The sequence below is a fragment of the Nipponia nippon genome, unplaced genomic scaffold (assembly GCF_047370975.1).
Source record: "Nipponia nippon isolate SJK-2023a ecotype South Korea unplaced genomic scaffold, ASM4737097v1 scaffold_5, whole genome shotgun sequence".
In the NCBI taxonomy this organism is placed as follows: Eukaryota; Metazoa; Chordata; class Aves; order Pelecaniformes; family Threskiornithidae; genus Nipponia; species Nipponia nippon.
The window spans coordinates 9,965,191-9,991,626 of NW_028262369.1; the positions used below are offsets into that span (position 1 = coordinate 9,965,191).

The following is a 26,436-nucleotide window of genomic DNA, read 5'->3' on the forward strand; positions in this document are numbered from 1 at the left end:
CAGCTGCCAGCCAGGCCTGTCTGTAATTTTCAGAAAGGCAAGGCGGTTCTGTGCTTTTTGTTTGTACAGCTATATCCCTTTTTTCAGAGCACTTAACCTATTACCCCTTTAAATTATACGGTAGACATTGCCATTTAAAAAAAGAGTTACCAGCTGCAGATCAATGCCGTATTCTGATACTTGGCATCAGACTGTTCAGTTATCAATGTAACATTTTGAAGGACAGCATATCAGCAGTGTTAACTATTTAAAAGATAATCAATGATTCTTTCCAGCAACCACAGCACTAACAAGAAAGGCATATTCTCTCAACCAATATTGGCTTGAAACACTGATTATGCAAGTTACAATTTAAGTTGTTACGAGTGGCTTATTAGTACCACCATAGCCCTAAAGAGTAAGAGCGATTAACGCAGGTTGCAGCTTTCACAGGAAGGGCAAACATACCCAGGAGAGGGAGCGAAAGCTAAAGTAAGACGAAAAGTGGCTGTGCAAAGGTGGTGCGTTCAGATTACGAGAACTATCTATCTTGGAAATAAATCGCTCTACGTTTTTATCTCTCTGTCTTTTTCCTGAAAACGCTACAAACACACACCTTCTGGCGTTACACGTGTAAAGGCCGGGCAGGACGAGTGTTTGAACAAAGCAGCTGATCCCCTCAGCCCTGGATGGTGCCGCACGCAGAGAGGCGGTTTGTCAAGAAAGGGTTTAGGATCCTGCAGATACCACACGCCAGAGTAAAATTTAAAAAAATAAGAACACCACCACCACCACCCCCACCCCCCCTCCCCCGAGGCGCGCCAGCACCGTGACTTGGGGCACACGGGCCGGTGACGGGCAGGCTCGGCTCGGCGGCACCCAGCGCTACGCGGCCGCGGAGCCGCCGCACCGGCCTGCGCGGAGCCAGACCCGGTAAACAGCAGCCGGGGAGCGCCCCGGCCGGGACCGCCCCGCGCCGCCGCACCGGGGGAGGCTCCCGGCCGGGCACGCCGGCACCGCGGGCCGGCCCGGCGGCTGCCAGCCCCGGGGGCCGGGCGGGCTGCGGCTCCGAGGGGGCCCCGCCGTGAGGGGGGCAGCAGCGGCAGCGGCGCGGGGCCCCCAGCGCCCAACCGGCCCTGGCGGGGCTGAGGGGCAGAGCGGCGGCCGCCGCCACCGCCGAGGCCACCGGCCGAGCCCCGCCGCCGGCCGAGCCCCGAGCCCCGCGCCGCTCCCGCCGCCCCCCCGCCCGCGGCGCCCGCCGCCCGGCGCGGACGGGAAGAGGCACGGTCCAATTCACTCACCTCCGCGGCGCCCTGCGAGGCTGCCTCCCCCTCCCCGCATCACTTCCGGGGGGGAGCAGTCAGCTGGCGGCGGCGCCGCGCGCCGCGCCCTGACGTAAGGCGGCGTGCCCGACGCCGCACGCAGGGTGAGGGCAGGGAGGGCAGCGGGTCGCCGCCTCCCTCGCCCACCGAAACGGGGGGACGGGGCCCAGCGGGGCGGAACCGCCGCAGGAAGGCGGGGAGCGGGGCCTCGGCGCGCTCCTTCCCGAAGGTAAAGCCAGGGGGCGGAGGGCGGGGAAGCCGGCGGGGAGGGGAGCGGCCGGAGGCCTGGGGGGGCTGGGCAACCCTCTCCGCCTCACGCGGTGGTTGCTCCCGGCTGCGGGGGCAGTGCCGTCCCGGCCGCCAGGGGGCAGAAGGGTGCCCGCGCCTGCAGCGCCCCCCAGCGGCCGGGCGGCTGCGGGCAGTGGCGGGGGGCGGCCAGCGCCATCTTAGCGCTGGCCCCTGCCCTGCGCGGCGCAGGCGAGGCGGGGGGCTGCCCAGCCCCACAGCCGCCCTCTGCTGCCTGGCCCCGGCCTTTGCCGGGGTAGGCCTGACCCCCAGAGCGAGGAACGTGCCTGGCTGGTGACGCCCGCGGCGGCAGGCATGGCTGTGGGATGGCCCGGCTGCCGGGGAGAAGGTCCCGGGCGTAAGGAGTCCTGGACCTCTCACCTGGGCCTGCAGGTGCTGCTGGCCTGGAGCTGATGTCAGGGCGGTGTCCTCCCATCCCGTCACCACCACAGAAACCGGGAGAAGGCTCTGGGACAGGCAGGGGCCCTTCCCCTGACCCTGTGCGCCTCTGCGCTCCTGCTGCCTGTGAGGCAGGAGGCCCCAAAGGCTGACCCACACCATTCAGGAGAGTCTAGTGCAAATACTGCATGCGGATTTGTTTCAAAACTCCCAAATCTGAAGGGGATTCACACACTTGATTTCCAAAAACCAAATTTTTTCGATACATGCCCTCCTCTAGGTCTCAAATAGTGACTACAAATCATATCTATCGATGTCTTGGGACCGAAGCATTTGGAAACTGAAGCAGAGGGTTCATGAAATGAGTTCTATTAGGTGACCCACAGAACAACGTAGGAAAGGGGGTAGGGAGGATTGTTTCTCTGCTAGCATTAATATTTATACCTGTTCTCAAGTTTGGGAACCATTCCAATGCTGGGAAATATTTCTATTCATGCATTCAGTTGCATTTGGGTCAAAGCCAAGGTATGAATAAGGTGCATAAATGCATACTGGGTTTTGTGTCCATGTTGTATTTCTGTATGCCTCTATATTATATAAGTAAGGCCACCCAAGGATAGCTGAGACTTCATTTTCTCTGCTAAATTTGTTGCACTGCATTAAAACCGCTTTCTCTGCTTGTAACAGAGAACTAAACACACAGGAGAAAATGGTTCCAAATGTATAAAAGCATGAGCGACAGGGTTGCACAAGACTAGAGACAAGTTCATGTTGCTTTAGAGTTTACCTGGGCACTGCATGCTTTTCAGGAGAAAGCCAAGAAATATGTAAAGCCGTTTTTTTGTTTCCCCTCCTCTCCACGGTCTAAGTCAGCATTTCTGTTCTTCCTGAGGCTACTACAGCACAGGAGGCACTCCCAGAACCAGAGTCGGTATGTCCTACTAAAACCAGATAATGCCTCGACCACCTCCGACTAAGAGAATGAAAACTCTGTGATCGAAAGGGACTAGTTAAGGGTTTCCACTTTCATTTATTCAAATGAAGAGAATGTTGTAGAATCCAAATTTTCTGCAGTTTCACTTATTTGAAATCACATAGGAAAACCAGTGATAAAATCCAAGTCCTTGCTTTTACTATTTAATTATATTCTCTTTGCATGCTGTTTCCTTTTTCTGATCAAAAGACTGCTCCATATGTAAGAGAAAGCTTAAAAGAGAAAGCTTAAAAGAGATCCAAGTTCAGTCAGAAATCTGAGGCACGAATAGAATGGCAGAGGTCTCATCCCAGCTGATGAACAGTGTAAGTACAAAGACTCAAGAGAGGCTGGTTCAGAGGTGTCGATCGGTGTTTCAGATCAGGGTTTCAGATCACTTCAATTTGCCAGCAGAAAGATACTGGCGTGACAAAATCTAAACCCATGTGAAAGTCACCTTGCTTTCAGATATCGTTACTGAATAACCTGATTCAGTAACTTGGTTCTTTTTCACCGAATCTGCGTAGATTTATAATTGCTGCTTGTAGATGGAAACAGTGAGAAATACTTGGAGTCAAATTAATCCTTGATGGAAATGTCTTGAAATTTACAGGCTCGTGTCACTGGTAGATATGAGGATGTAACACCATCATGGAAGAATATGATGTTTCATTGTAGTTTGTTTTTCACCATGTGGAGATGGAATATTTTAGCTGTGATTGAAGTTTTGCTATGATTTGGTTTTGACTGAATCTTAAAAAAGTATGAATGTTCAATCAAGAATGAAAATCAAATGAAGTTTTCACTTTGCCAGGTACATACTGCAGCCACATGTGGTCGATGTTTGCAGGGTACTAGCTGTCACAGGCCACTAAGTCGTCGATTTGAGTAAAAGAAGATAAAATTACTTTTGTGGAAATGGGATTTTGAAATTTAGTATCACTGGAAGGCATGTGAGCTGCGCAGCTACCACAGCAATCTGTGACCCCTTCTCTTCTCCCTGTGCCACAGGAACTCATTGTTTCAGTAGTTGTCCCTCAAGGAAATGATAGACCAAACTCATCGCTGCCTTAAGAACCGCAGGCTCATTTTGGCAGACTTGCACAAAAGACGAACATGGATTACTGACCTCTAGTTGCTGTGGCTAGCTGTGAAAGGAATGATTGATTATCTGTTGCATTAGCAGCAGGAGAGAGACTGCAGGTCACTCTTTAGCTAAGTGGTATAATTTAGCTCTTTAAAAAAAAAAAAGCCAGATATGCACAGTTTTTTTCATCTCTTTAAATAAACGTTAGCCAAAGAGCACATTTGAAAATATGAGATATAGATTGTCATACAGGCTGTAGCTGATGATGTTCCATACTATAATGTTGATACCCTATGCTTTTGAATTATGTCATTTATTTCCATAACAGAAATGTGATCATAGCTTGATTCAGAAAGCAATCGGCCCAGCAGTTTGTCATTATGTCTTTAGGACTCCTTGCCGGTAGCAAACCAGCTGTCAAATAGCAGTTGTGTTGCTCCTAAATAAAACATTTTACATCTGAGAAGTTCAAAGCCACTTTTTCAAATTATTTCACGCAGAGTTCTGTTCCTCACCATCTCCTCCCCTGAGCCAATATGGTTTCAGCATCAGCACTAAGTGTGTGTTCCTAATGCGTGCCCTAGTTAGCTGGGATGTAAAAGAAGAGATCTATTGTTTTAAAATATCCTTTATTTCCCCATGGGCTATTACTTTCACCCTTTGTTTCCTAAAATCTTCTATGTACTCGCTGCTGGCATATTTTATGTTTAAAGAGAGTAGCTAATGCTTGACTTGAAAAGAAAGGGTGAAATAAAATAGACTTACAACTTGAGCAAAGGAGCTGTGCAGACAGGAGGAGAGTGCTGGACACGCATTCTTAGCCAAGCATCCCTTGCTGGGAAGCAGTTGTAATTTAGCTGCTCGTATATAAGTAGTCAGTCTCCGTGCAGCTTGCCTTCTGTCCTAACTTTGCTTTGACAGTGCACTATTGGGGTCGCTTTACAGTGCAGTTGACAGATTCCTTTCCTTATTTTTATATAAATTTCTAATTTAAATTCTAAACAAACCTGCAAATAGCAAAAGACGACTGGTGTTTCACTGATTATTCAGATTATTGAACTTTTGGGTCAACCGTATAAAAATCCAAAGGAATGCGCATGCATTTCCTGAAAGAAAAACTTGTTATTACATTTTATAGTCTAAAGGATTATTTGTTTTAATTAACAATGAAAAAAGTTTACGTCTTCATCATGTAGTAACTCATTAACTGCTCAAGCCTCCTTTGCAAGTTTGGATACAATGGGATATTTCATGTGCTTGATCTGCATGTTGATAACAGGGGTTTGCATGTAGATCAAACAGAACGATACAACCCTGCATCGTCAGAACTCTGCCACAGCATCCAGCAAATGCTTCTCTGGAAGGCAACGCTTGGCTTCCCTCCAAAGGCTTAATTCTAACAATCAGCTCAAAACCAGCCTGCAACCTACCACTTCTCCCATTGATACGTTTGTGCATACACACCTACCTTTGACCTCTCCTGGTTTGGTTTGTTGCAGTAAACACCTGAAATTTGCTCAGCTCATACAATAGCCCTGTACTTTTTGACAAAAACGCCTGTGGTTAACCTCTGTGGGCTGCATTCTGCAATGAAATGAAGGGTGGTAGAAGTTAAACAATGGGTGTGACTACCACAAGATGAGTGTTAGTGGGAAAGTGGTGTAACATCCACTTAGCATTCCAGAGATGTGAAATATAATTATGATTTAAATGCCAAAGATGTAAGTTGCAAGATGAGTAACTACAAGGACATGAAAGCCTCCCTTATCTTGCTTTCTGTCCCACTCAGAATCATTTTGCACACCCACAAAACTAATAAAACTGTCACTTGATGAAATTACACCTGATACATGACTTGTACCGTCACTTACGTTTCTGTCGATGTGGGCTCTGTTTATACCAAAGAAAATAATTCTGATCTCATTTACAACATTTTAAGTTGGAAGTCATTTTCCTCTTGGTGGAATTATTCCCTATTTACACTCCCACTCAGATCAGAATCTGACCCAGGCTTTGAATTTTGTCCTATTTGCTCTCATCCTTTCCCATGATAGACAGGGTCCTCTATCCGTGAAGGGCCCCTCACACCGTCATTTATGTATCTTTGCAGAAATGGTTTGTGAGCAGGTCTGTGATGTTAGAAATCGTTGACTAAATGAGCCACGGGAGCAGCTGGTTACTGAGTATATATGAAAAGCTGCTTAATGTCTTTTGCATCATTTAGTATATGTGGGAAGGAGAGCGATAATGCAGAAGTGCAGCCCATGCCTAGATGAGGGGGGCTACATAGTTCTGTATCAGTTCCAACACTGAGAAATTAAAGAAGGAAAAGATAAGTTCTAGGTGGGGGAGCGGAAGCAGCTAGCGGGGAAAAAAAATTGTTGGTTCTAAACTTTTAAACCAAATCTTTATAAACAGATTCTCGGTATGTTTAAAATCCAAAAGCGACAGGTGTGGTAACAGCTCTGAGCAAAAGGCATGCACTGTCCCAAGTTGTGGCCTTGGAAAGTGTCCTATGCGTAGATCAGAATTTAAACCTGTATTTTAACCATTTTTTTCCCCTGACATTATTCCTCTTATTTTCTGTATGGATTACATGAAAACCTAAGCTGAAACTTTCTAGTGCAGTACTACCTTTTATTAGCTGTCAGCAGGGAACAAAGAGCATTACCAGCTCCACCAGAGGTGACACCTTCAAATAAAAGCCGAGGGGTGAGGCCAGGAGGGGCCCTAGGTGAGGATATGATTTGGGACTCAGCTTGTGCTAGGTCAGCCCTTGTAATTGAACTGTTTATTTTCTGTACAAAATACGCACTTGACAGAGGGAAGCAATGGTTTTTCAGATACCTGTACACGCTTAGCTTCGTATATGACTAATTTTATTGCCTGAAATGGAGCTGTAGAATGGATAAAGTGAAGCATTTATTCCATAGTGTTTGACGAGCTGGGAATACCTGGCTATTTTATTGTGGCTATTTGTTTCCTAGGAATACCATAAACATTTACTATAAATCGTTTTTGTATCTGGGGAAAAAAAATATGATTGGTTAAACATTTTAAAATAGCAAAATAAAAATGGTCTCTTAAGAATCAGAGAAAAACAGTTTTATGCCTGTACTTCTTAAGATCCCTAATAGAGTTCATGAAGCAACAAAAAGTCTTTAGATCATAGCAACAGCTAAGACAAAAAAGGCTAGGATTTAACAGTTTGGGATTTTTTAGCAAAAAGAACTATGGGCCAAATCCTGTCTTCAGGTTAGCACCTGTAGTTCTGCCTTTGGTGAGGCAAAGACGGCGTGACTGCCTGAAGCCCCAGGAGGACCGTACTGCAGTATTAGCGGAGGTCGGCTGCTGTGGTGGAGGCAGCCGCTTGAGAACGGCATGGCCTGAGAAGACTTTGGTTCCAAACCCTCCTCTGCTACCCACAATAACAGGAATTGGCACAGACTGCAAGGAGATGAGTGGTACCCGCATTGCCAAACCACCCGCAGTAGTTGGGGTGCAGGCATTTGGAAGCAGCTTTTCCTCTGTCACCGAGGGAGAGCGTGCTCCTCCAGAGGGCAGGTCAGGCTCTCCGAATTACCCTGCTCCAAAGTGTCCTCCGGAGGAGCTATTCCCAGCACACAGCTCTGATTTCAGGGTAGATTCAGCCACGGTAACTAGAGCTCCAGGCTGGCAAATGGATCCTGAGACAGTCAGATAATGTCCCATCCCTGACACTTGTTCCTCATTGCATCCATACACTTCACTTACTTTGCAGTGCCGCTGCATCTTCCTTTTGGACAGCAGGGTGTCCCTAAAGCAGAAGTCATTGTTTCTGTGAATCTAATCCATGTCAGAAGTGCTGTTATTCCAGCAGTGGATTTGTCTCAAGGATAGTTGTGGTCTGGGATGAAATAGTGGCACCACTTACATGATAAAATACTCATCTACATAGAATAAGAATAGGATTTCGGTCTTGATTTCTGACCAAGATTCTTATCGCACCTGGAGGCTGATTCAGTGGGCTCAGCAGGTACACAGCTCTCTGAAAATCAAGACATTCAGGACTTTCCTAAATACAAAGTTAGTCTGCCTCTCCTGCAGTGCTTGGATAAAATAGCTTTCATCACCTTTTCATCACCTCAAACTCCAGCTGAGTCATTCCTACATATTATCATGGTATCACAAATAAGCTGCTCAGCCTCTGAAACCTATACTGGTTTTCAGCAATATCGTGGTGGTGTAATCAGGTATTTTATTCACAGATTTCAAGGTGCTTTTGCAAAGATAGGGTCAGCATTGGTATGACAATTCCACAGGAAGGGGGACGCTCAGAGTTTCGGTGACTTGCCCAATGTTTGCAGTTGCAAAATAGCAGTGAAACACAACCCGGGCATTCTTGTACCAGGCTTGTGATTCAGCAGAGCACTAAAGCAAGTGCTTAACTTTGATCAAGTTTGACTGGAGACAAATTTAAGTATCAGTTTAAATACTTTTCTGGACTGGGTCTTCAGCTTTCAACAGCTAATTATTGTTTACAGCCATTTCAGTTCTTTTCATATAGCTCAGCATATCTTTAGATGGTGGAGATATTTTTAAACGAATTCAATTGTCTGAAAAACTGTACTGCTTGCTGGCCTTTTAGCAACTCAAATGTTCATGTGGTTTTTGTCTTGTTTTTTCAGATGACACCGGTTACTCGACAAGAAGTTCTTGGCCTTTACCGCAAGATATTCCGAATAGCCAAAAAATGGCAATCGGCATCAGGACAGATAGAAGAAACTATTAAAGAGAAAGAGTACATTAAAAATGAAGCCAAAACATTATTCCGAAAAAACAAAAATGTAAGTGGGTGTCCTTACAGTTTTGAATTTCTGAATGATTCTCCTCTTGCTCTTGGCACTGTCTCAGTGATTGGATGCTAAGATACCAATATAAGAGTTGATTTCCCAAAATTTCATTCACCTTAAATGCTAGTATATTCAAGTTATAGTTTAAATTTCACCCCTGAAATAGTAATAAGAAAACTCAAACCATTTCAGCCCTTTATTAACTACTGTAGAAGTCTAAAAGGTCTAGAGCATTCACTAAAAAAATGCCAAGAAAAAAATAAATTCCAAAGATACTGCCTAAGTAATTGAAGCAGCTTTTTATCTTTTAGAAAGCTAGCTAAGTGTATCATTACTCATGCAATGGCAAAGAGCTCAGTAGCTTCTTCTTCTTCTTTTTTTTCTTTTCAAAGCAACAATTATTGGCACTTCTTTTAAAAGCACCACTTTAATTTTTTTCTTAAGGAAGAAATTTCAACCCCCTTTTGAAAGGGGTGATACACACTCCATAGTAATCAAAGTTCCTTCTTGTAATTCAAGATCACAATACTTATTTATATCCCGTTTTGGCCTGGGACTAAATTGAGGTAATGCAAGATCAAAAAATGAATTTAAGTCACAATTTACACCACATTTCTGACTTCAAAGGGAGTTTCTGGATAGGATGATAACAGAATGTAGACCAAGGATTCTCTTCCCTTTCTCCTCTAGCTACCTTGCAGAGTGACGAATAGGTGAGTGGTTTTTTCATGAATGTATTAGTAGTTTACATGTGTATTGTCATTTTACACAGAAAGTACCATGTTTGGGTAAAATCCTCCTTCTATAGCCTCAGTCGTGACAGCCTCTGGGCCTTAATATCCAGCGCCATCAAGCCCAGAACTGTTGAGTCAAGGCAAATACTAATGTTACCTTTTATGGATGTGAAAAATGCAATCATTGTATCCTTGGCATTGCCAAAAAAAAGCTAAAGAAAGTCATGTGGCAGTGCATCATTTATGCTGGAGCTTCCAATTGCTAATTGCTGTACTTGTACAAAACGTTTGTATGATCTTAGGTAACGGATCCAAAGTTGATTAAGCAATGTATAGAAGAATGTGAGGCAAGAATAGAAATTGGACTTCACTATAACATCCCCTACCCGAGACCTGTGAGTATAAATCTAGTCACAAAGTCTTCAGCTATACCCACTTAGCTCTCACTGGACAATAAAACTAAGTTCACATCACTGTCACCGCACTGCATTTCTAGATAAGCCAGTATTTAAATGCTATGCTAAATCAGATAAGCCAAATAAGCCAAATGTATCTTGACATGTTCTCCATTTATTTCACTGTAAATTGGCTAATTTCTTCTCAAAATGAGTCAAAGCATAAATGGAGTTGCAGGAGCTAAACTCCCAAGGCCTGTGAATATTTAGGCAGCCTTGACCGACCAAGGAATCATACTATGTAAAAAAGACAGTAACGGAATCAAATCTGTTAATCTTTCCACATAATACAAGAGAATGAGAGAATAAAAATACTTAATTACATCTGCCATAGATACAGTAATTTTCATAGCCTACATTACTGGTAACTCTTCTCCTGGTCATAAATCAGGTCTTACAAAACACCTGTCTATGCTGCTGCTGCTTTTCCCCTGTTCCTAGAGAAAAACATGTCCAAGATTACCGAAATGCTGGAAGTTGCAGCAATGTCTTCTGTTGCACCATTCAGTATAGTTTCCTCACTGCCCGGTCACTTCTGTCTGTAGTACTTTATGCTGCCTCCCACAGAGACTTCCTCTCTACTCCTGTTGATTAGTTTACATTTTCACATCTATAGTTTCCTGATCAAGGCAGTCATGGTCAAAATTAAATGGTATCTTCATCAGATGCTTGCCTAGAATACGGTCACTGTTAGCATCTGTTTCGCATATAGCTTTTTCTTTTTCTCCAGTATACAGAATAACAATGCACATCTGGCAAGCAATGCTCCTAGAAATGGGCTTAAAATGTATGCTCTGCAGTGGCTTCAAAATCCCAAAGGATCAGCCCTAGATCAGCTCCCTCACACAAACTGGATTATCATTATTTTTCAGATTCTAGAAATGTCTATTGCTGCTTTAGTCAGTGCTTTTACTACTATTTGCACCTAAACAGCTATCTTACAAGATGACAGCCTCAGCAACAATAACATCTGACTGCTAACACCTACATTTTTCAATCACTTAGGGGGGGATATAGCTGCATGACTCCCACTAACAGTCTTATGAAGTATAAAGACTTTGTCAATCAAAGGAAGAGCCTGTCACCTATTGCTCTTCTGCTTGTGGAGTCAATGACATTGTGCATTTTAATATGGTATATATAATCATACAATAAGAAGGCAGTCTTTCAATACATACAGTTTGGGGTTATTTTGTGACTTGTTAGCTAGGTATGAATTAAGCACACATTGCTTTAAGAAATCTACTCAGGAATTTTTAGGGTTTTCTAGGTCTTACTGTTCTTGCACATTGTCAGCAGTCCTATTTCAACAAGTACTTTATCATTACAGTCTGATATCAAGATACAAAACAAGGTTACTAAAGCCTAAAATATACAGGATTTTAATAAATACAACATTTAGGGCCTGAAAGTTACACCACTAACCACTTCTCAGAAAGTGCTCCTCCTAGAAATCTACTAACCTGGTTTGAGACGGTACAGTTGCCCTCTCCAAAGTGTGAAGAAATTATTTGAGTCTGTATATATGCCTTCTTTTTCTTGTAGCTTCTCAATTTGCACCTAACCGGTGGAATTTTCTTTTCCAGATCCATCTGCCTCCTATGGGTCTTGCCCATAAACAAGGCCGTATGTTGCGACACCAGGAAAAGTTAAGGAAGATTTCTAAGCCAATATACCTGAAATCCCATGATGAAGTTTCATAACCCATTATTTAAGCTGTGATGTGTAAGCACATCGTTTAAGCGGTGGACTGTAATCCAGGTGATTTGTGTGCACAACTGTGAATGAAGCTGTTTTGGTCACTTGCTCACACATTTCCTGAGGCCAAAGCGCTAATTGATACATTGCATATGATGGATAAGGTTGGTCTAGTATTTATTACATTTCAACCACTGACTCATCAATAAAGGTAACACTTTTGAAGGAGTGAGGTGTGATACGAAGATTACTTTGACATCAGGACAAATTACAGCAAGTTTTCAAACTCTGTTAGTCTATAGCAGGGTTCTCTGGTGGTTTGAAGATTATACATGCTCAATTGTGATTCAAGGCAGTGCCTTGTGTAAGGGTCAGCAAAAATCAAGAAAGTCCAGGAGAATCAAGCAGACACAGTGCCTCCAGAGTTTCCGAATGCAAGTGGGAATACGGTGACTGCATCATGCAGCAGCATTGCTTCTCCTGTCCCTGCTCTGCCTGTTGCCCCTGGAGAAACGTTCCAGTTTCATAGGATCCTTATGGTGAAGTATTGTTTCTAAATGGACAGTAGCAAAGAGACACCAGAAATGCCACCACTCCTTCTTTTTCCTTTTTGCAAGCTGCAGAGGAGTGGCCTAGAGCCTCTATGTCAGCTTTTCTTTCCCCTTTCCTTTGGAGAGGGTGTGGACGTGAAATGCAAAGTTTGGAATGCCATTACACAACTCGGAGTAAAACATTCCAGTGTTGGGTTCCCCAGGTTCCCACGTATGGACTGACTGAAAACTCTCCCTTCAGGGTATCACTGGGAGCAAGCTTAAGATGCTTTGGGTGTCTTCACTGTGCATTTTTACATGGTTAGCTTTTCAACATAATCAGCACACTGGCTTTCTCAACAATCATTTTAGTGTTAGGTTTTAACTCTTACATTATGGACAGAACCCCAGCTTTATTAAAAGAAAGTATCTACAACTATCTCTTCAGTCTCTTAAGTTCGAGGGGTATTTCTGTTTTGTAGGTGCCTCATGAATGGAAGTGAAAAGAAATTAATTTCCCCCTCACTGGCCACCAATTGTTTTGGCTCCTTTTGAGTCCTCTGGCTTTACTAGGCTGTTTACAAATTCTCTTCAGGACAGTTAGTGGAGCCTTCTGTCCTTCAGGCTAGTAGTACCAATGAGACCAAGCTGTGGACAAGAGCCACACTGTACGTAAGCACAGCCCGCAGCTGCTTGAAGGACAGAGGGTATAAGCAGTGACCTATTCCAACCAGAAGTTAACGGTGGCAAAAAAGCAAATTTGAAAAATGCAGTGTGTATTATTTCCTATTAAAGTGGGCAAAACCAATGAAATCTCATCTTCTGAGCTCTGCAACTCATCCTAAACTCTCCAAGCCCTAATAGACAATGGCAAAGAAATATTCTTGTCTACCTTAAAAATAAGTTAAAACTGGTCATGTGCAGACCAGAATGACAGTTTGTCCCCCAAGAACATAGTTGTAAGAGCGAAAAAAATACAAGCGGATGAGAAAGTACAAGGAAACAATGAGAACAGCGAGTCAGCATGACAGGTACTGGCTAGCCCAACTTCTCACTACCCTTTATGGCTGCAGTCCACAAAGGTATCTATTGCTATATAATTATTTCCTGGGAATGCCTCATGTGGGAAGTAACATGTAAAATGCCATTGTTCTGCCTGTCAGTGGGAGCTTTGCAAATTTACTGCTGCCAGGAAGACACAAAACAAAACTCCTTTAGCCTAGGAAAAGGGGGTTGGAATAAAGACGGTACAAAATAACATGATTATACACACTGCTTAATCCTTCATTGAAAGAAGTCCAAATACAGTCTTTTCCTATCCTCGTTCTGATACACCAGTGTAGAGATGTGTCAACTGAGCCACCCCAAAATGTGCAGAGACAAGGGTTTTGAATGGAAGCTTAGGCTCATTCTTTGTCATTAAACTATCATTTGAATCTTTTTAATTGTTAAAATTCGTGTGACTAATGAAGGTACTGATGCTGTGACTCATCAGGTGAATAAACAGCTATGTAAATGAGCAGTCTAAATTTACTGTCTGTATTAATAGTCAGAACTTTTTCCTGAGCACATACCGTAAGATTTAGATTATTTCAAAAGAACATCCCTAAAATTCCAGAAGGTTTACACCAAATTGAAATAACAACATGAGTCTGAGTTTATTTCTGAAGGGAAGCATAAATACGCAATTTTAAAAAGGCTCAAGTAGCCTTAAGTAACTCAAATGAGTAGCCACTTGCTTAACTGAAAAGCCAGTAAGTTGAACTGCAGTAACAGCATCACATTATTTGAGATGCTTTAAACGCCCATTAATTTTTCAAAATAAGTGTTTGAGAAATTTTTAACCAGTGCCTGATCCTTATTATTTTCCAGTACCAGAAGGCAAAGACTGAAATTTGTTAAAACCTCAGGCTGTTCAGCTAAAGGAAGGATTAGATCAGCTCTTTTGTCCAGTCTGGAGAGCAAAACACTTCTTTCACAGCTGAAGTTAAACTCTGTATGGAAAAGAGAATCTGCCTTAAATAGAGCCCTTTGTTTTTGGAGCTCAGACTGGCAAACTACCATTTTGAGGGAGTTTCATTAAAAAATTTCATCTGCAACTCAGTCCAGCAGGTAGGCAGATGTCTCAACTGGTACTCATTGTATTAAAGTCCAAGGACTGTATAACTTCCGTCAAGAAGTATCCCAGCAATGGTGCAATATGTCATTCCTACACATTAATTTTACTTGCAAAAAGATGTCCAAAAATACCTCTGTGTTCTCAAGAGTTTGTAATGCACTGGATTCAATCAGTCAGTATATACTCTGTCCTGTACTTCCTTAACTTTCTCTTACTCCCCTTCCAGTAAATACTGTCTCTTTCCAATTTATCACACTAGTCAGGAGAAGCTTTAGAATAATTTAGAATAAAAAGATGACATTAATTTTATATTCTTTAGAAATAAAAATCCTGAGTCAGTTGCATAAACTCTCCTGCAAGGTAACTGGTGGGCAATGCAGCAGTAATTTCTTGGCACAGTGTCTGGCCTTGAATATCTAAATAACACTTCCTCTCTAGAAATTCTGTCCCTAACTCCATCATTAGTAAGGTTGTAATTTATGAAGCCCTGTGCTTATGAAACCAAAATTAACGCTAACAGCAGCAAGCACACCATCATTTCAGAAGAGGGACTTGGCACCTGCTTACTGAATGTACCCCCTCAGTGTTGTCTAGGGGTGAGGAAACGCTCATTAAGTCGCAGCAGTGACCCAATCTATTCCAAGGGAAGTATCATGGAACTGAAACAGGTTAAGACAGATTAGGGTATCTATCTGATCTATCTTCCTACTAATACAACTTTGTTCTTGTAATGCTTTTTAGATCTGGATAAAATAAGGCAACCTGGACCTCACTCTCTTGGGGCCCTACTATGTATCCACCAGAAATTATGTCAGTAACATACATCTTTTATCCACAGACAGAAAGGTCACTTATTTGATCATACCTATAAATTCATTTTCAAGAATGCTAATTACAGGAGAGACCTGCACCTTTCACTAATTTTCCTAATCCTATTAGGCAAAACATTCTAGCTTATAGGAACTCCTAAGTAGAAGAATTTGGGGCCTTTGTGTTGTCTTTTGCTTTTTCATTGTATAATTTTCCCTTTAACAGCCCAACAGTGTTAAAATCAACAGAGATAGTACTTTCTGTTTCTGAAATGGATTTTTGTACAGATAAGAGAAAGGTTTCCATCTCCTAAGAAAATGTACTAACCCTATCTGTCTTATAGCACCCCTAGCTGAAAATCTGTCTCTGCTATTTTTAAGGAAAAAAATATGTCTTGCTCGGTAATGTCTGTATACTGCATTTTTTTCCATCTGCTTTGAGTTATTAGCAAGGCTGTGGATCTATGATTTGCAGTAATTACAAGTGTTTTCTGTGGTTTGTTTAATGAGAGTTTCTAATTAAAAAATGGAAATACTAAACCTGTAAAGCCAAGAATTCTAATACTACTATTAGAAGGTACTTCATTTGTCCAAAAATTTTGCACATTTTGATCATGTCCGACTAACAGCCGAGTTGCCTTTTTTTAATGCATCTCAGCCAAGAAAGGTTGTGAATTCCAATGTTTAGCCAGCTTGTCATTCTTCAGGAAGGTCTAAACAATGCGCAGGAAATAAGGCTGGGAAGCTCATTTCAAAGAACCACAGAAAAACATCTCTAAGACAGATACCCCTCAACAGTAAATTCCATTACTTTTTCTCTAATAGTGAGGGCAGCTCAGGAAATCACGTACTTCAGTAATCGTCAACTAAAGCAACTCAGCCATGCCCGCTCCCTGGCAAAGGGGGCATAGCAACTGGCAGATGCATGAACCCTCTTTTACAGACTTCCCTCTTACCTGTATATTTTGGTCACATCTACAAAAGCTTGAAATACATCTTTAATTACATTCTAAGAGATGCCTTCATCTCAAACCTAAACATTAACACAGAAGAAGCATTTAGAAAATCAACACAGTAACAAGGACATTGCACACAATGTAGTAGCAAAGCCACTATATATTCACAAGAACCACAACTGTGTCATTTAATAAACTATCCCTTAGTGTTTGTTCACAAAAAGGCATTAACAAGAAACCCACATGGCAAGCTATCCCACCGTATTTTCCAACAGTTTATAAGTAATTTATCTGCATAAAATGTAATTTAGCTAGCATATACTAGTGAATATGGCTTTTAATTTAAAATGGCTTAATTTAGAGGACTGTGTTTGCAAGACTAGCATTATCTGAAGACGGATGGAGAAACTCAATCCTCAAATTTCAACTTCTCTTCATTTTAGTGTTTTAAGAATGATACTCTACTGTTGCCCCAGCTTCCCTTTCAGCAGGGCCTCAGCAGCGAGAGGTAAGCTGTCACCAGTCACTTGCATGCATAAGCTCAAATCTAAATGGAAAGATCCTTTTAAGAGCAGCGACTGGATGCCTGGGCCCAAAGAGTTGTGGTGAATGGAGTTAAATCCAGCTGGTGGCCGGTCACAAGTGGTGTTCCGCAGGGCTCAGTATCGGGGCCAGTTCTGTTTAGTATCATCTTTATCAATGATCTGGATGAGGGGACTGAGTGCACCCTCAGTAAGTTTGCAGATGACACTGAGTTTTGGCTGGGAGTGTTGATCTGCTGGAGGGTAGGAGGGGTCTACAGAGGGACCTGGCCAGGCTGGATCGTTGGGCCGAGGCCAACTGTGTGAGGGTCAACAAGGCTCAGTGCCGGGTCCTGCGCTTGAATCACAACAACCCCATGCAATGCTACAGGCTGGGGGAGGAGTGGCTGGAGAGCTGCCTGGCTGAAAAGGACCTGGGGGTGTTGGTTGACAGCCGCCTGAACATGAGCCAGTAGTGTGCTCAGGTGGCCAAGAAGGCCAATAGCATCCTGGCTTGTATCAGGAATAGCGTGGCCAGCAGAACCAGGGAGGTGATAGTGCCCCTGTATTCGGCATTGGTGAGGCCGCACCTCGAGTACTGTGTTCAGTTTTGGGCCCCTCACTACAAGAAGGACATGGAAGTGCTGGAGCGTGTCCAGAGAAGGGCAACGAAGTTGGTGAAGGGTCTGGAGCACAAGTCTTATGAGGAGCGGCTGAGGGAGCTGGGGTTGTTTAGTCTGAAGAAGAGGAGGCTGAGGGGTGACCTTCTTGCTCTCTACAACTACCTCAAAGGAGGTTGTAGCGAGGTGGGGGTCGGCCTCTTCTCCCAAGTAACGAGTGATAGGACGAGAGGAAATGGCCTCAAGCTGCACCAGGGCATGTTTAGGTTGGATACTAGGAAAAATTTCTTCGCCGAAAGGGTAGTCAGGCACTGGCACAGGCTGCCCAGGGCAGTGGTTGAGTCCCCATCCCTGGAGGTATTTAAAAGACAGGTAGATGTGGTGCTTCGGGACATGGTTTAGTGGTGGACTTCGCAGTGCTAGGTTAACAGTTGGACTCCATGGTCTTAAAGGTCTTTTCTAACCTAAACGATTCTATGATTCTATGACTGAACTGATCAATCCATAGGGAAGGATCTAACAGCCAGGTCCAGTCCCTTTGGCTTGCATGCAAAGCACCTATAAGAGGAAGCTCGTGACTCGTCTGTTATCTTTGATGCCGCAGTGACCTAACTAGTGATCTGAATTGTTAATGTGATAACAACAACAATTAGATGCAGCCATTCAAAAATGTGGTAATTACCACAATGGTTTTTAAGTATGTAGTAAATTTCAGCTAATTTTAATTATATGAAAAGTGCAAAGTATCTGTGTTACTCTTATGAAGCCTAAGAAAAGACAATTTTTTTAAAGAACCAATTTTAATTAATTTATTTACAGATCTTCTGAAACATGATTCTCTTCTCAAAAATTGTTGTCTGTTTGGATGACTGTGCTGTAACATTTACAAAAAAGTTTTATTTTTGCTATAAGTGCCAAATATAATTTAGTCTAAATTGTTAAGAGTAGTTTCTTCCTATCAGTAAGTTGAAACACCTGCACATTTCCATCCCCTTTATTAAAACAAATATCCATTAAGTGTCCTGGCCTGACATCTTTGCCCTAGTCACCACATAACAATAATGATGCAACAAATGCCTGTATACTGTACTGTTAATGAGGCATTGAATATGGTACATATGGTACATGAAAATACTGTACTAATTACCTGTGCATATCTTTGTGCAGAGCAGCACTGTACAACGTGCCTGTAACACTTCTTGCTTACCTGTATGTTACCATTCTTAAAAGTTACTATTTTATTAGTATCTATATAAAACAAACCAGTGGTTAATAAAACAATAATGAACGCTGTTTCCACCTGTAACAGCTAAGCACAACACAACAGATAAATTCCTACGACAAGAACCATGTTTTAATGAGTTGTAGCAGCATCACTGAAGGATTGTAGCAGGATACTGGGAATGGCTGAATTATAGCTGCATCTCTGACTTTGTGAGGCCTCGAGCAAGTCATTAAAATGCTGCAATTTGGGCAATGAAAAAAAAAAAACCCAACAAGATCCCAAATCAGTGGATGTTTATGCAGTGGGTTGTTGTTTTTTTAAATGTTTGCCTTGATCTTTGTGCTTCTCTTGTACTGTGTACACAACAAGTCTAATGATCCATCTTTAGTACCTTCTTGGCATGCTGTGGGGATTAGTTAATGACTGCATGGCTCTTTGAAGATGTTCAGGCTATTTTATTTTTAATTAATGTTTGCAAGCTACTTTGAGCTTCTCTGATGAAAGGGCTTAAACAAATGCAAAATTTCAGGTGGTTATTAGTCCAACATGGAAGAGGGCAAGACAAGGAAGTAAAATGAGACTATGGGAGAAAGAAAACAGCTCCATTTATCAGGCACCTGGGATATGTAGGTAAATAATACTGAAATAAAAAAAGTTTAAAAATTATGAGACAAGCATACTGCTCTGAGAAATGGCAGGTTCCTAATGCATGTGCTGTCTACAAGTTTTCCATGGAAATTCTGAGGCACACCTTCAAGGAGCGTCAGTTACTATATAGTTTTATAATACAGCTCTGGCAGGTCATTCTAGCTGAGGATTGGTTTTACATGTTGACAATGGACTAGTCTCATCTCCTCCCTCCTTGCCCTACATACTCCTGGGACACAGAAGTGGTAGGCAAATCCACAGAGTCCTATTTGCAAGAGTTGTGGATTAGATTCCCATTAAAATCAGCAGCAAAACTCTTTGGGCCCAATTTCATTAAAAAATAAAAGCCCTATGATAGCAGCTAGGTGGTAATATTAGGATTTCACAAGATTTGTAATGACGTGGGTGGCACACAGTTTGATGGGAGTTCTGTTCATTCTGATCTATTGGAAAATAAAGCCCAGGCCTTTGAAATAAGTTTCTATTTGTAGTATTCTATTTTCACTCACGCTTGCTCAGTGGCTGATAATGGCTAAAAACCAAACCAAAGAAACTGGGAGCTGCTTTGAAGTCAGAAGGAAATCCTGATATAAAAAAAAAATGCAGCCATTGGGGAGTAAAGTATATCTTTTAATAACAAAATGTGAGCGTTTTGACTTGCATACTCTCAGTCGTCTAACTGGCATAGTGCTGCCACACCTCGATTTATCCAGTGTTTCTGGGGCTTGTCTGAAGGGAGTTCAATTGAGAAAACATAGTTGGTTGAGTGGCCAGTAGTGGATAAGACACCTCTTCTTGCACTTGTCTTGTATACAGGGCATGAATAGATGTTCATATGAGGAAATCTGGAACTTTCTCCAGGTTTCAGCCAAATTATGGGCAAAGAATCATAAAGGATTTTTGGAAGCGATTCTCCAATTACCAAGGATTCTCTATCCCACCGTGCACCTTCCAAAAAAAGGCCTCTCACATAAGCCCCATCTTCTGGCATTTTCTCCATCGTGTGCTCCTGTTTCATCACCTAGAATGATTAAACCATTGCTTGATTTTATTTTTGTCTGGAGTATATTAAATCCTATAAGCGATAGTCTGAAATTACTCCTTTAAATAAAATTTCTTTTCATTTGAAAACTCTATTCCTTGCTGCCCCAGAACGCATTTCAAGCTGTTCCAAGAAAAACAGAATTCCTCTGCATTCTCTTACCTCAAATTCAAATCCAATATCATCAATTGGGATGGTGTATTTTCTGGCATAGTTTTGTAAAACACCAGTCAAAAAAGACTGAGTGAAGAAGAATCCTGAGAGCCAAAAGACTGTGGGTGGCCCATTGATAACCCAATCCTGAATATGGAGAGAAAAAACAAGCATAAGAAAAAAATACATTCTGTGGCTTCACTGTGCCAATTCACCAGAAAAAGGATGTCTTTTCAGATACACTCAAACAGCACAATGAGATCTAAACCTTGATGGGACCTTTTGGATACTACCATTAGTTCTAGATTTTTCAGAGACAACAAATCACAGAAGTCAGTTATTTATGATGACAACAAAAATAATCACTCATTCTGAAACAACCAGAACTCAATGCTACTAAGAAAGAAATTTCAGAAAGTAGCATAAGCATCTTTTGGTAAGTCTAGATACTAGCCAGCAAAAAAAAAAAAAAAAAAAAGATTGAATTTGGACACTTTTATCAATATACCTTCTTTTACAGTCTTGCAAACACCAACCTCCTAACATGAAAAAAGGCCAAATTTTCTTACATAGTATCTTCACCGATCACTGTGAGGGCACTCACTACAGCCAACCCATCAGATCCTAGTAGAGGAAATCACTCCAGTACAAAGATGCCAGACAAGGAGATATTTGTTGGGTATCACAAAGGCAGCGGGAAAAACAAGGCAAGAGCAGAATGTCCCCACACTACTCTAAGCCACTTGGAGTCAAAAGAAGCCCATATGGTACTCTGATCCAGGAAACAGGAAACTCTGCTGCTTATACAAATCTTTGAGACACTTCTTTCTAGCTTTCTCCTCGGCTGACTTGTATGGGGTTCCACTACATCTCAGTACCTCAGCTATTTAAGGTACATCTGAAATTTTAAGTAATTTAAAGAGAGCACTAGGAGTGCAAGGGAAATAATGGAAGGGTGAGTAAAGAATAAAATAGCTTGTTCAAAAAGTGTGTGGAAGCAGTGTCACTTTTTATTAAACTTGAAAGAGATTTATAGTCACATATATAAAATTTAATAGTGCCTGTTATGCACTGTTTCTAAAGCATTCTCACACCTGGTTCAGTGTTCTTTGAGCAGGGAAGTCATTAAGGCATCAATGCAAAGTAAAACGCACCTTCTAGAAATAGAAAAATGGAAACTACCAAATGCCATGCTGGATTAGCACCAAAAGATTATACTCCCAACTCACCCTGCTGAGCAATTGCCCAGCTAATTCCAATGCTGTTAATACAGTATATATTTGGTCATGAGTACGTGCAAGTAGTTCACAATCTGGAGCTATAAAGGTACTGCTGAGTGAGGACAGTACTGACACACATTTCACCCATTCAGCTTTCAACTACTGAGTCCTTAGACCTGTCAGTCTCAGTTTAGCATACCTGGAAGAAGACCAAACGACAGAGGAGATCAGACACATAACTTCCCAGTGGCTTCAGTGATGGGTAGGATTTGGCAGCCCACATTGATGGTACTTTTCCCATTAGCATGCTGTTGAAAACATCTTCAAGTTCAGATGACATCAACACTTGGCCTTTAATGGCTTTGCCTAAATTAATGAGGCTGCTCCGAACAACTTCAGTGAGCCTTAAGATAAAAAAAAGAAATTGTCGTCTCATTATTTACTTCTTACTATCTGGCTAAAGACATCTGAGTCCAACTTGAATGAAGGGCCGATCAAAGCTGGTAAATGTCCTGTCAGAAATTCCTTATCTCACCTGTAGTTATCAAAACTCTTACAAAAAAAGAAAAGCAATGTTCTGGTTTAACCCGAGCCGGCAACTAAGCACCACACAGCCGCTCGCTCAATCCCTGCCCCAGTGGGATGGGGGAGACAATCGGAAGTGTAAAAGTGAGAAAACTCATGGGTTGAGATAAAGACAGGTTAATAAGTAAAGTAAAAGCCATGCACACAAGCAAAGCAAAACAAGGAATTCATTCACTACTGCCCATCGGCAGGCAGGTGTTCAGCCATCTCCAGGAAAGCAGGGCTCCATCACGCGTAACAGTTACTTGGGAAGACAAAATGCCATAACTCCAAACGTCCCCCGCTTCCTTCTCCTTCTCCCAGCTTTATATGCTGAGCATGACGTCATATGGTATGGGATATCCCCTTGGTCAGTTGGGGTCAGCTGTCCCAGCTGTGTCCCCTCCCAGCTTCTTGTGCCCCCCCAGCCTCCTCGCTGGTGGGGTGGGGTGAGAAGCAGAAAAGGCCTTGACTCTCTGTAAGCCCTGCTCAGCAGTAACGAAAGCATCCCTGAAATATCAACACTGTTGTCAGCACAAATCCAAAACATAGCCCCATACTAGCTACTATGAAGAAAATTAACTCTACCCCAGCCAAAACCAGCACAAGCAAAGAAAGAAAAGACACACCCAGAGAAATGAAAGATAGTGTCCCATTCTAGACAAGGGAAATCAAGAGACAAGAGCTTTAAAGATTATAATGCTAATTAACATAGTGTGCTGTGAATATTGGGGCCGGGGTGTGACTTAAAAAGAATAAAGTATGCTGCCCTGCCTCAACACAACAAACTCAAATCTGATTTAAGGTCATATAGTCCAAGAATATAGGTACTATTTCTATATTCAGGTAGTCAGCTGCAGCTTTCAAGTCTTTTTATAAGGTTCACCCAAAGCAGAAGCTATCATGTTAAGAACAATGTACTATAAAAGGCTTATAACTGTTTAAGACTTGTGAGTGGCTAGCACTGATGAACACAAGCATATTTCAGTATTAGTAGTGCTACACAAAACACTGAGCCATACCTGTTAAATCGAATTAGCTCTTGCCTAAGAACTGTATTCATGGACTGTTCATAAAGTACTGGGTATACCTTCATAACCTCTTTAACATCAAAGCCACTTGGTAATTTGGATAGGATGTCCTGCGCCAAATCTTCAACAGTTTCCTGAAATCACAAGTTTGCAGTGAATGAGGAATTTCCCTTTTTTTCCCGCCTATTTTTATTCAATAAATTCCACAAAACACTATAGATTTTATATTTTTTCTGTATAACCACATAGGTATTTTAGTGCATTTTCCTAAAGAAATAATGCTTACATGCTCTTTGTGCATCATCCTGTCTGTCTCTGCATGTGCCTGCTTGCTCCTTTTCCCTTCTTAATAATTTTAAATTTGTTAATAATTTCAGTTTAATTTGCAAAAAGGTTTTAGGCAACTTCCAAGGAAACAGGCAGCAGGGCAGACAAGCATAATCCTACTACTGCCACAATGAAGGAAAAGACAAAGTATGCAGCATGGGGAAAATGATGGGAAGACAATATGAATATCCCAGCCATGAGAGAAGCTTTACTTACAGCACATGGAAGTAGGTATGATAGGGCGTTGGGGTATTTTCCATCAGAGAATACGATTAATAGACAACCCCACAGGAAATGAGGCTCCATCGATCCCACTTTTCAAGAATCCACTTGTGTATGAAATATAGGATGTCAAATCTGAGGGGCTTGAAAGGTCATTTACTTATGTCTCAAAGGGGCATGGATTTGGCCTGAGTAACCTGCGCTGCCAGGACAGGATGAAGGAAGGAAATTCCCAGCATCTTCACAACCAGGTCCCATGGAGGGGTAGATGACAGTGAGGTCCATGTCCAAGTGATTCCATTCTGCCAAACCGCCCCCTTTCTTTGTGCCACACAAGTCACAAACACAGTTACGTGTTTGGGAGTGTAGAAACTGAAGCAGCCAAGAGGAAGCAAAAAATCTTATCTCAAAATCCAAGCATTCAATGAGTAATAACAGACTGGAAGTGCCATTATAGCACAGACTTCACCAGGAACACAACTTTTGCCTCTAATGGGCTTATATTGGTTGCCTGATGTTTGATGATTTGATGTAATTTCCTGGCACTCTGGAGTCTGACCCCTAGTGAGAACGGCAGGGATGGTCATATAACCACTGCTGGATGAGGTCAGGCCAGTGCATGAATCTCCATCATTGGAATTTGTAGACTGGAATTAAATGTCATACTTTAAAATTGCCTAGAGATGGATGTGACTTGAGGTGCTTTACCAACTGTGATTGTTAACTGTGCTCTAACTACAATTCATGACTGAAGTGAAGCACTTCACTCTTATTTTAAGACACAAAATATCAAAGAAACTTTCTACTACATATTTGACTCAACCAGGTGGGGTTGTGTGGTATTAGCCTATTTGAATTCAAAGTCATTAGGGTATCTTCCATCTTTAAAGGTTCTTCTATGCCAAATCTGTCTGCTTCTCTACAGGGACATTCGCGTCTACTCCCAGTGCCACAGTCATGTGATGAGAGGTGTTGGATTACTCTGAGACCTAGGTCATGACAGGAAAAGGCACCTTTCCAGAGTGCAAGTTGATCTTTCTTCCCCAGTTACCTGAGGGGACTTCCCACCTCCCCCTGCTTCTCTAGGCAAAGTCAGGAGCACTCCACTGAAAAGCTGGTTAGTCTCCTGGTTATCCTTGGTGATGTCTGCATTTTCATGAAGTCCAAACACTTCAGGGTGTGTTGTAATTGGCAAACTTCGCAGGTATTCAATGTAAGACTGTAAAAGAAACATTTAGATACCAGAAATCATGCAATGATATATTAATAAATGATCCGTAAGCCCAACTTGGACAGAACATTCCCATTTACAATCAAACACATAAGTTCCCAGTTAAATGCATCCAGGAATTTACTTAGTCCACAGAGATAAATATGAAAGTTTTGAATAGTTCAAAGACTCACTGAGGCGTTGTTCTTACCACCCTCATGTAATTAGCAAGAGAAAGAAATGTACATTAGAAATATACAAGAAATGCTGGCAGGAGTCACAGAAGAGGGTGGGATGCTGTATGTATCACCCCTACAATGGCAGGCTACACAAATAAGTGGGATTTGAGCACGTTCGTTCTCTCTATGCAGCTGGTAGAAGGGAAAAAGGGGATGAAAATTGGGTATATACCTGCCATTCCACCTCCTCATCCTGATCGTTGCTTTGAAGGCAAAAGTGGTTGCAAGAGGCTGCAGAAGTACCCTGTAAATTCCTGAAGCCTGACTCCTATTGGCTTTCTAGAACTGTACTGGAAACCTGCACAGGGGTGGCTCTTTGCATCAACAAACATCAGAATACTGGATGATCACTACATCTCCATTGGGGTGTGTTAGATATTAGGTACCAGATTCATTTTGCATACATAAGATATATTCTGGCATGGCTTTGTGATCTTACGTTTTTCATTTTCTACTTGTTGTACTCAGCATATCAAAGTAGAGTGTAGATAAGGTTTTTCCCCAATAACTCAGAGAGAATTTACATCTGTTATCTTCTCACCTCATACGGACCATGTGGTGGTATGTAGTAGTCATCTCCAGGTGCAAGCATATACTTGTCCTGCGCTATATCCTTGCTATAGACTATGGAAAGAAGGGACAGGAGAAGACGCCTGTCTTTATCATCTGTTACTCTACCTCCATAGTTACATTCCCCTGGGAAAGGACAAAGAAAACCAGGATGAAAAATTGGAAGCTAATGAACAAATAAAAATTGTTTTGCAATAATGTATAGTTCCAGTAAGTTGAAATTCTGAAGCTCCAGATCTTCAAGAGTTTTTAGGCTGTATACTTCAATTGCTTCAATGGAAATTAGGCACTTTAACACCTTTGGAACTATGGGCCAAATTTGCGTGTCTTGATTGACAAAAGGTTTAGGGAACACTATGAGTTGGTCTGAGAAACTGCTACTCATGCCACAGTAAATAATCTCATGTTTTAAATGACAGCTCTTTTGCTTGAAATTCTCATTAGTAAGAATTTTTAGAACTGTCAAAATCGGGACAGTGCTACATAGCTGATTCTTGTCTTGTTCCTTTCACGCAAACTTAACCTGATTAATTATGTATACAGTAAAAAACAAGGGATCACAAATATGCAATACCCCTGTGCAGAAGGGGTTGGAGAGATTTAAGTAATGGGCAAGCAATGAGGGGAAGTTTACACTGACATAAAGTACAGAAAACAGCTAAAAGC

At 42.2% G+C, this 26,436-nt stretch overlaps 3 protein-coding genes across 11 annotated transcripts in view; 1 reads left to right on the top strand and 2 right to left on the bottom strand.

Annotated features, from left to right (window-relative positions):
• The window catches only part of DCUN1D3 (defective in cullin neddylation 1 domain containing 3), a 26,267-nt gene extending 24,851 nt beyond the window's left edge, over positions 1-1,416 (bottom strand). For 6 of the 9 annotated variants that reach the window (XM_087732074.1, XM_087732080.1, XM_087732073.1 and 3 more), the window contains exons 1-2: positions 1,281-1,416; positions 596-716 (exon numbers count right to left, since the gene is read on the bottom strand). The gene's annotated coding sequence lies outside the window, so the exon portion shown is untranslated. The remainder of the gene's footprint in view (positions 1-595; positions 717-1,280) is intronic. The other 3 variants (XM_087732075.1, XM_087732081.1, XM_087732082.1) reach the window with 2 other exon arrangements.
• LYRM1 (LYR motif containing 1) lies at positions 1,396-11,992 on the top strand. Its single transcript, XM_087732086.1, has 4 exons — positions 1,396-1,530; positions 8,713-8,871; positions 9,914-10,006; positions 11,653-11,992. The coding sequence occupies exons 2-4, from the start codon at positions 8,713-8,715 to the stop codon at positions 11,767-11,769; spliced, it is 369 nt and encodes a 122-aa protein (XP_087588212.1). The 5' UTR covers positions 1,396-1,530; the 3' UTR covers positions 11,770-11,992.
• A 140-nt stretch (positions 11,993-12,132) lies between these two features.
• Positions 12,133-26,436, bottom strand: part of DNAH3 (dynein axonemal heavy chain 3) — a 75,045-nt gene continuing 60,741 nt past the window's right edge. Inside the window, exons 57-62 of the mRNA XM_087732051.1 lie at positions 25,742-25,896; positions 24,803-24,970; positions 23,194-23,336; positions 21,807-22,011; positions 20,397-20,534; positions 12,133-20,213 (exon numbers count right to left, since the gene is read on the bottom strand). Coding sequence (XP_087588177.1) covers positions 19,860-20,213; positions 20,397-20,534; positions 21,807-22,011; positions 23,194-23,336; positions 24,803-24,970; positions 25,742-25,896 — 1,163 coding nt within the window. The 3' untranslated portion in view covers positions 12,133-19,859. The remainder of the gene's footprint in view (positions 20,214-20,396; positions 20,535-21,806; positions 22,012-23,193; positions 23,337-24,802; positions 24,971-25,741; positions 25,897-26,436) is intronic.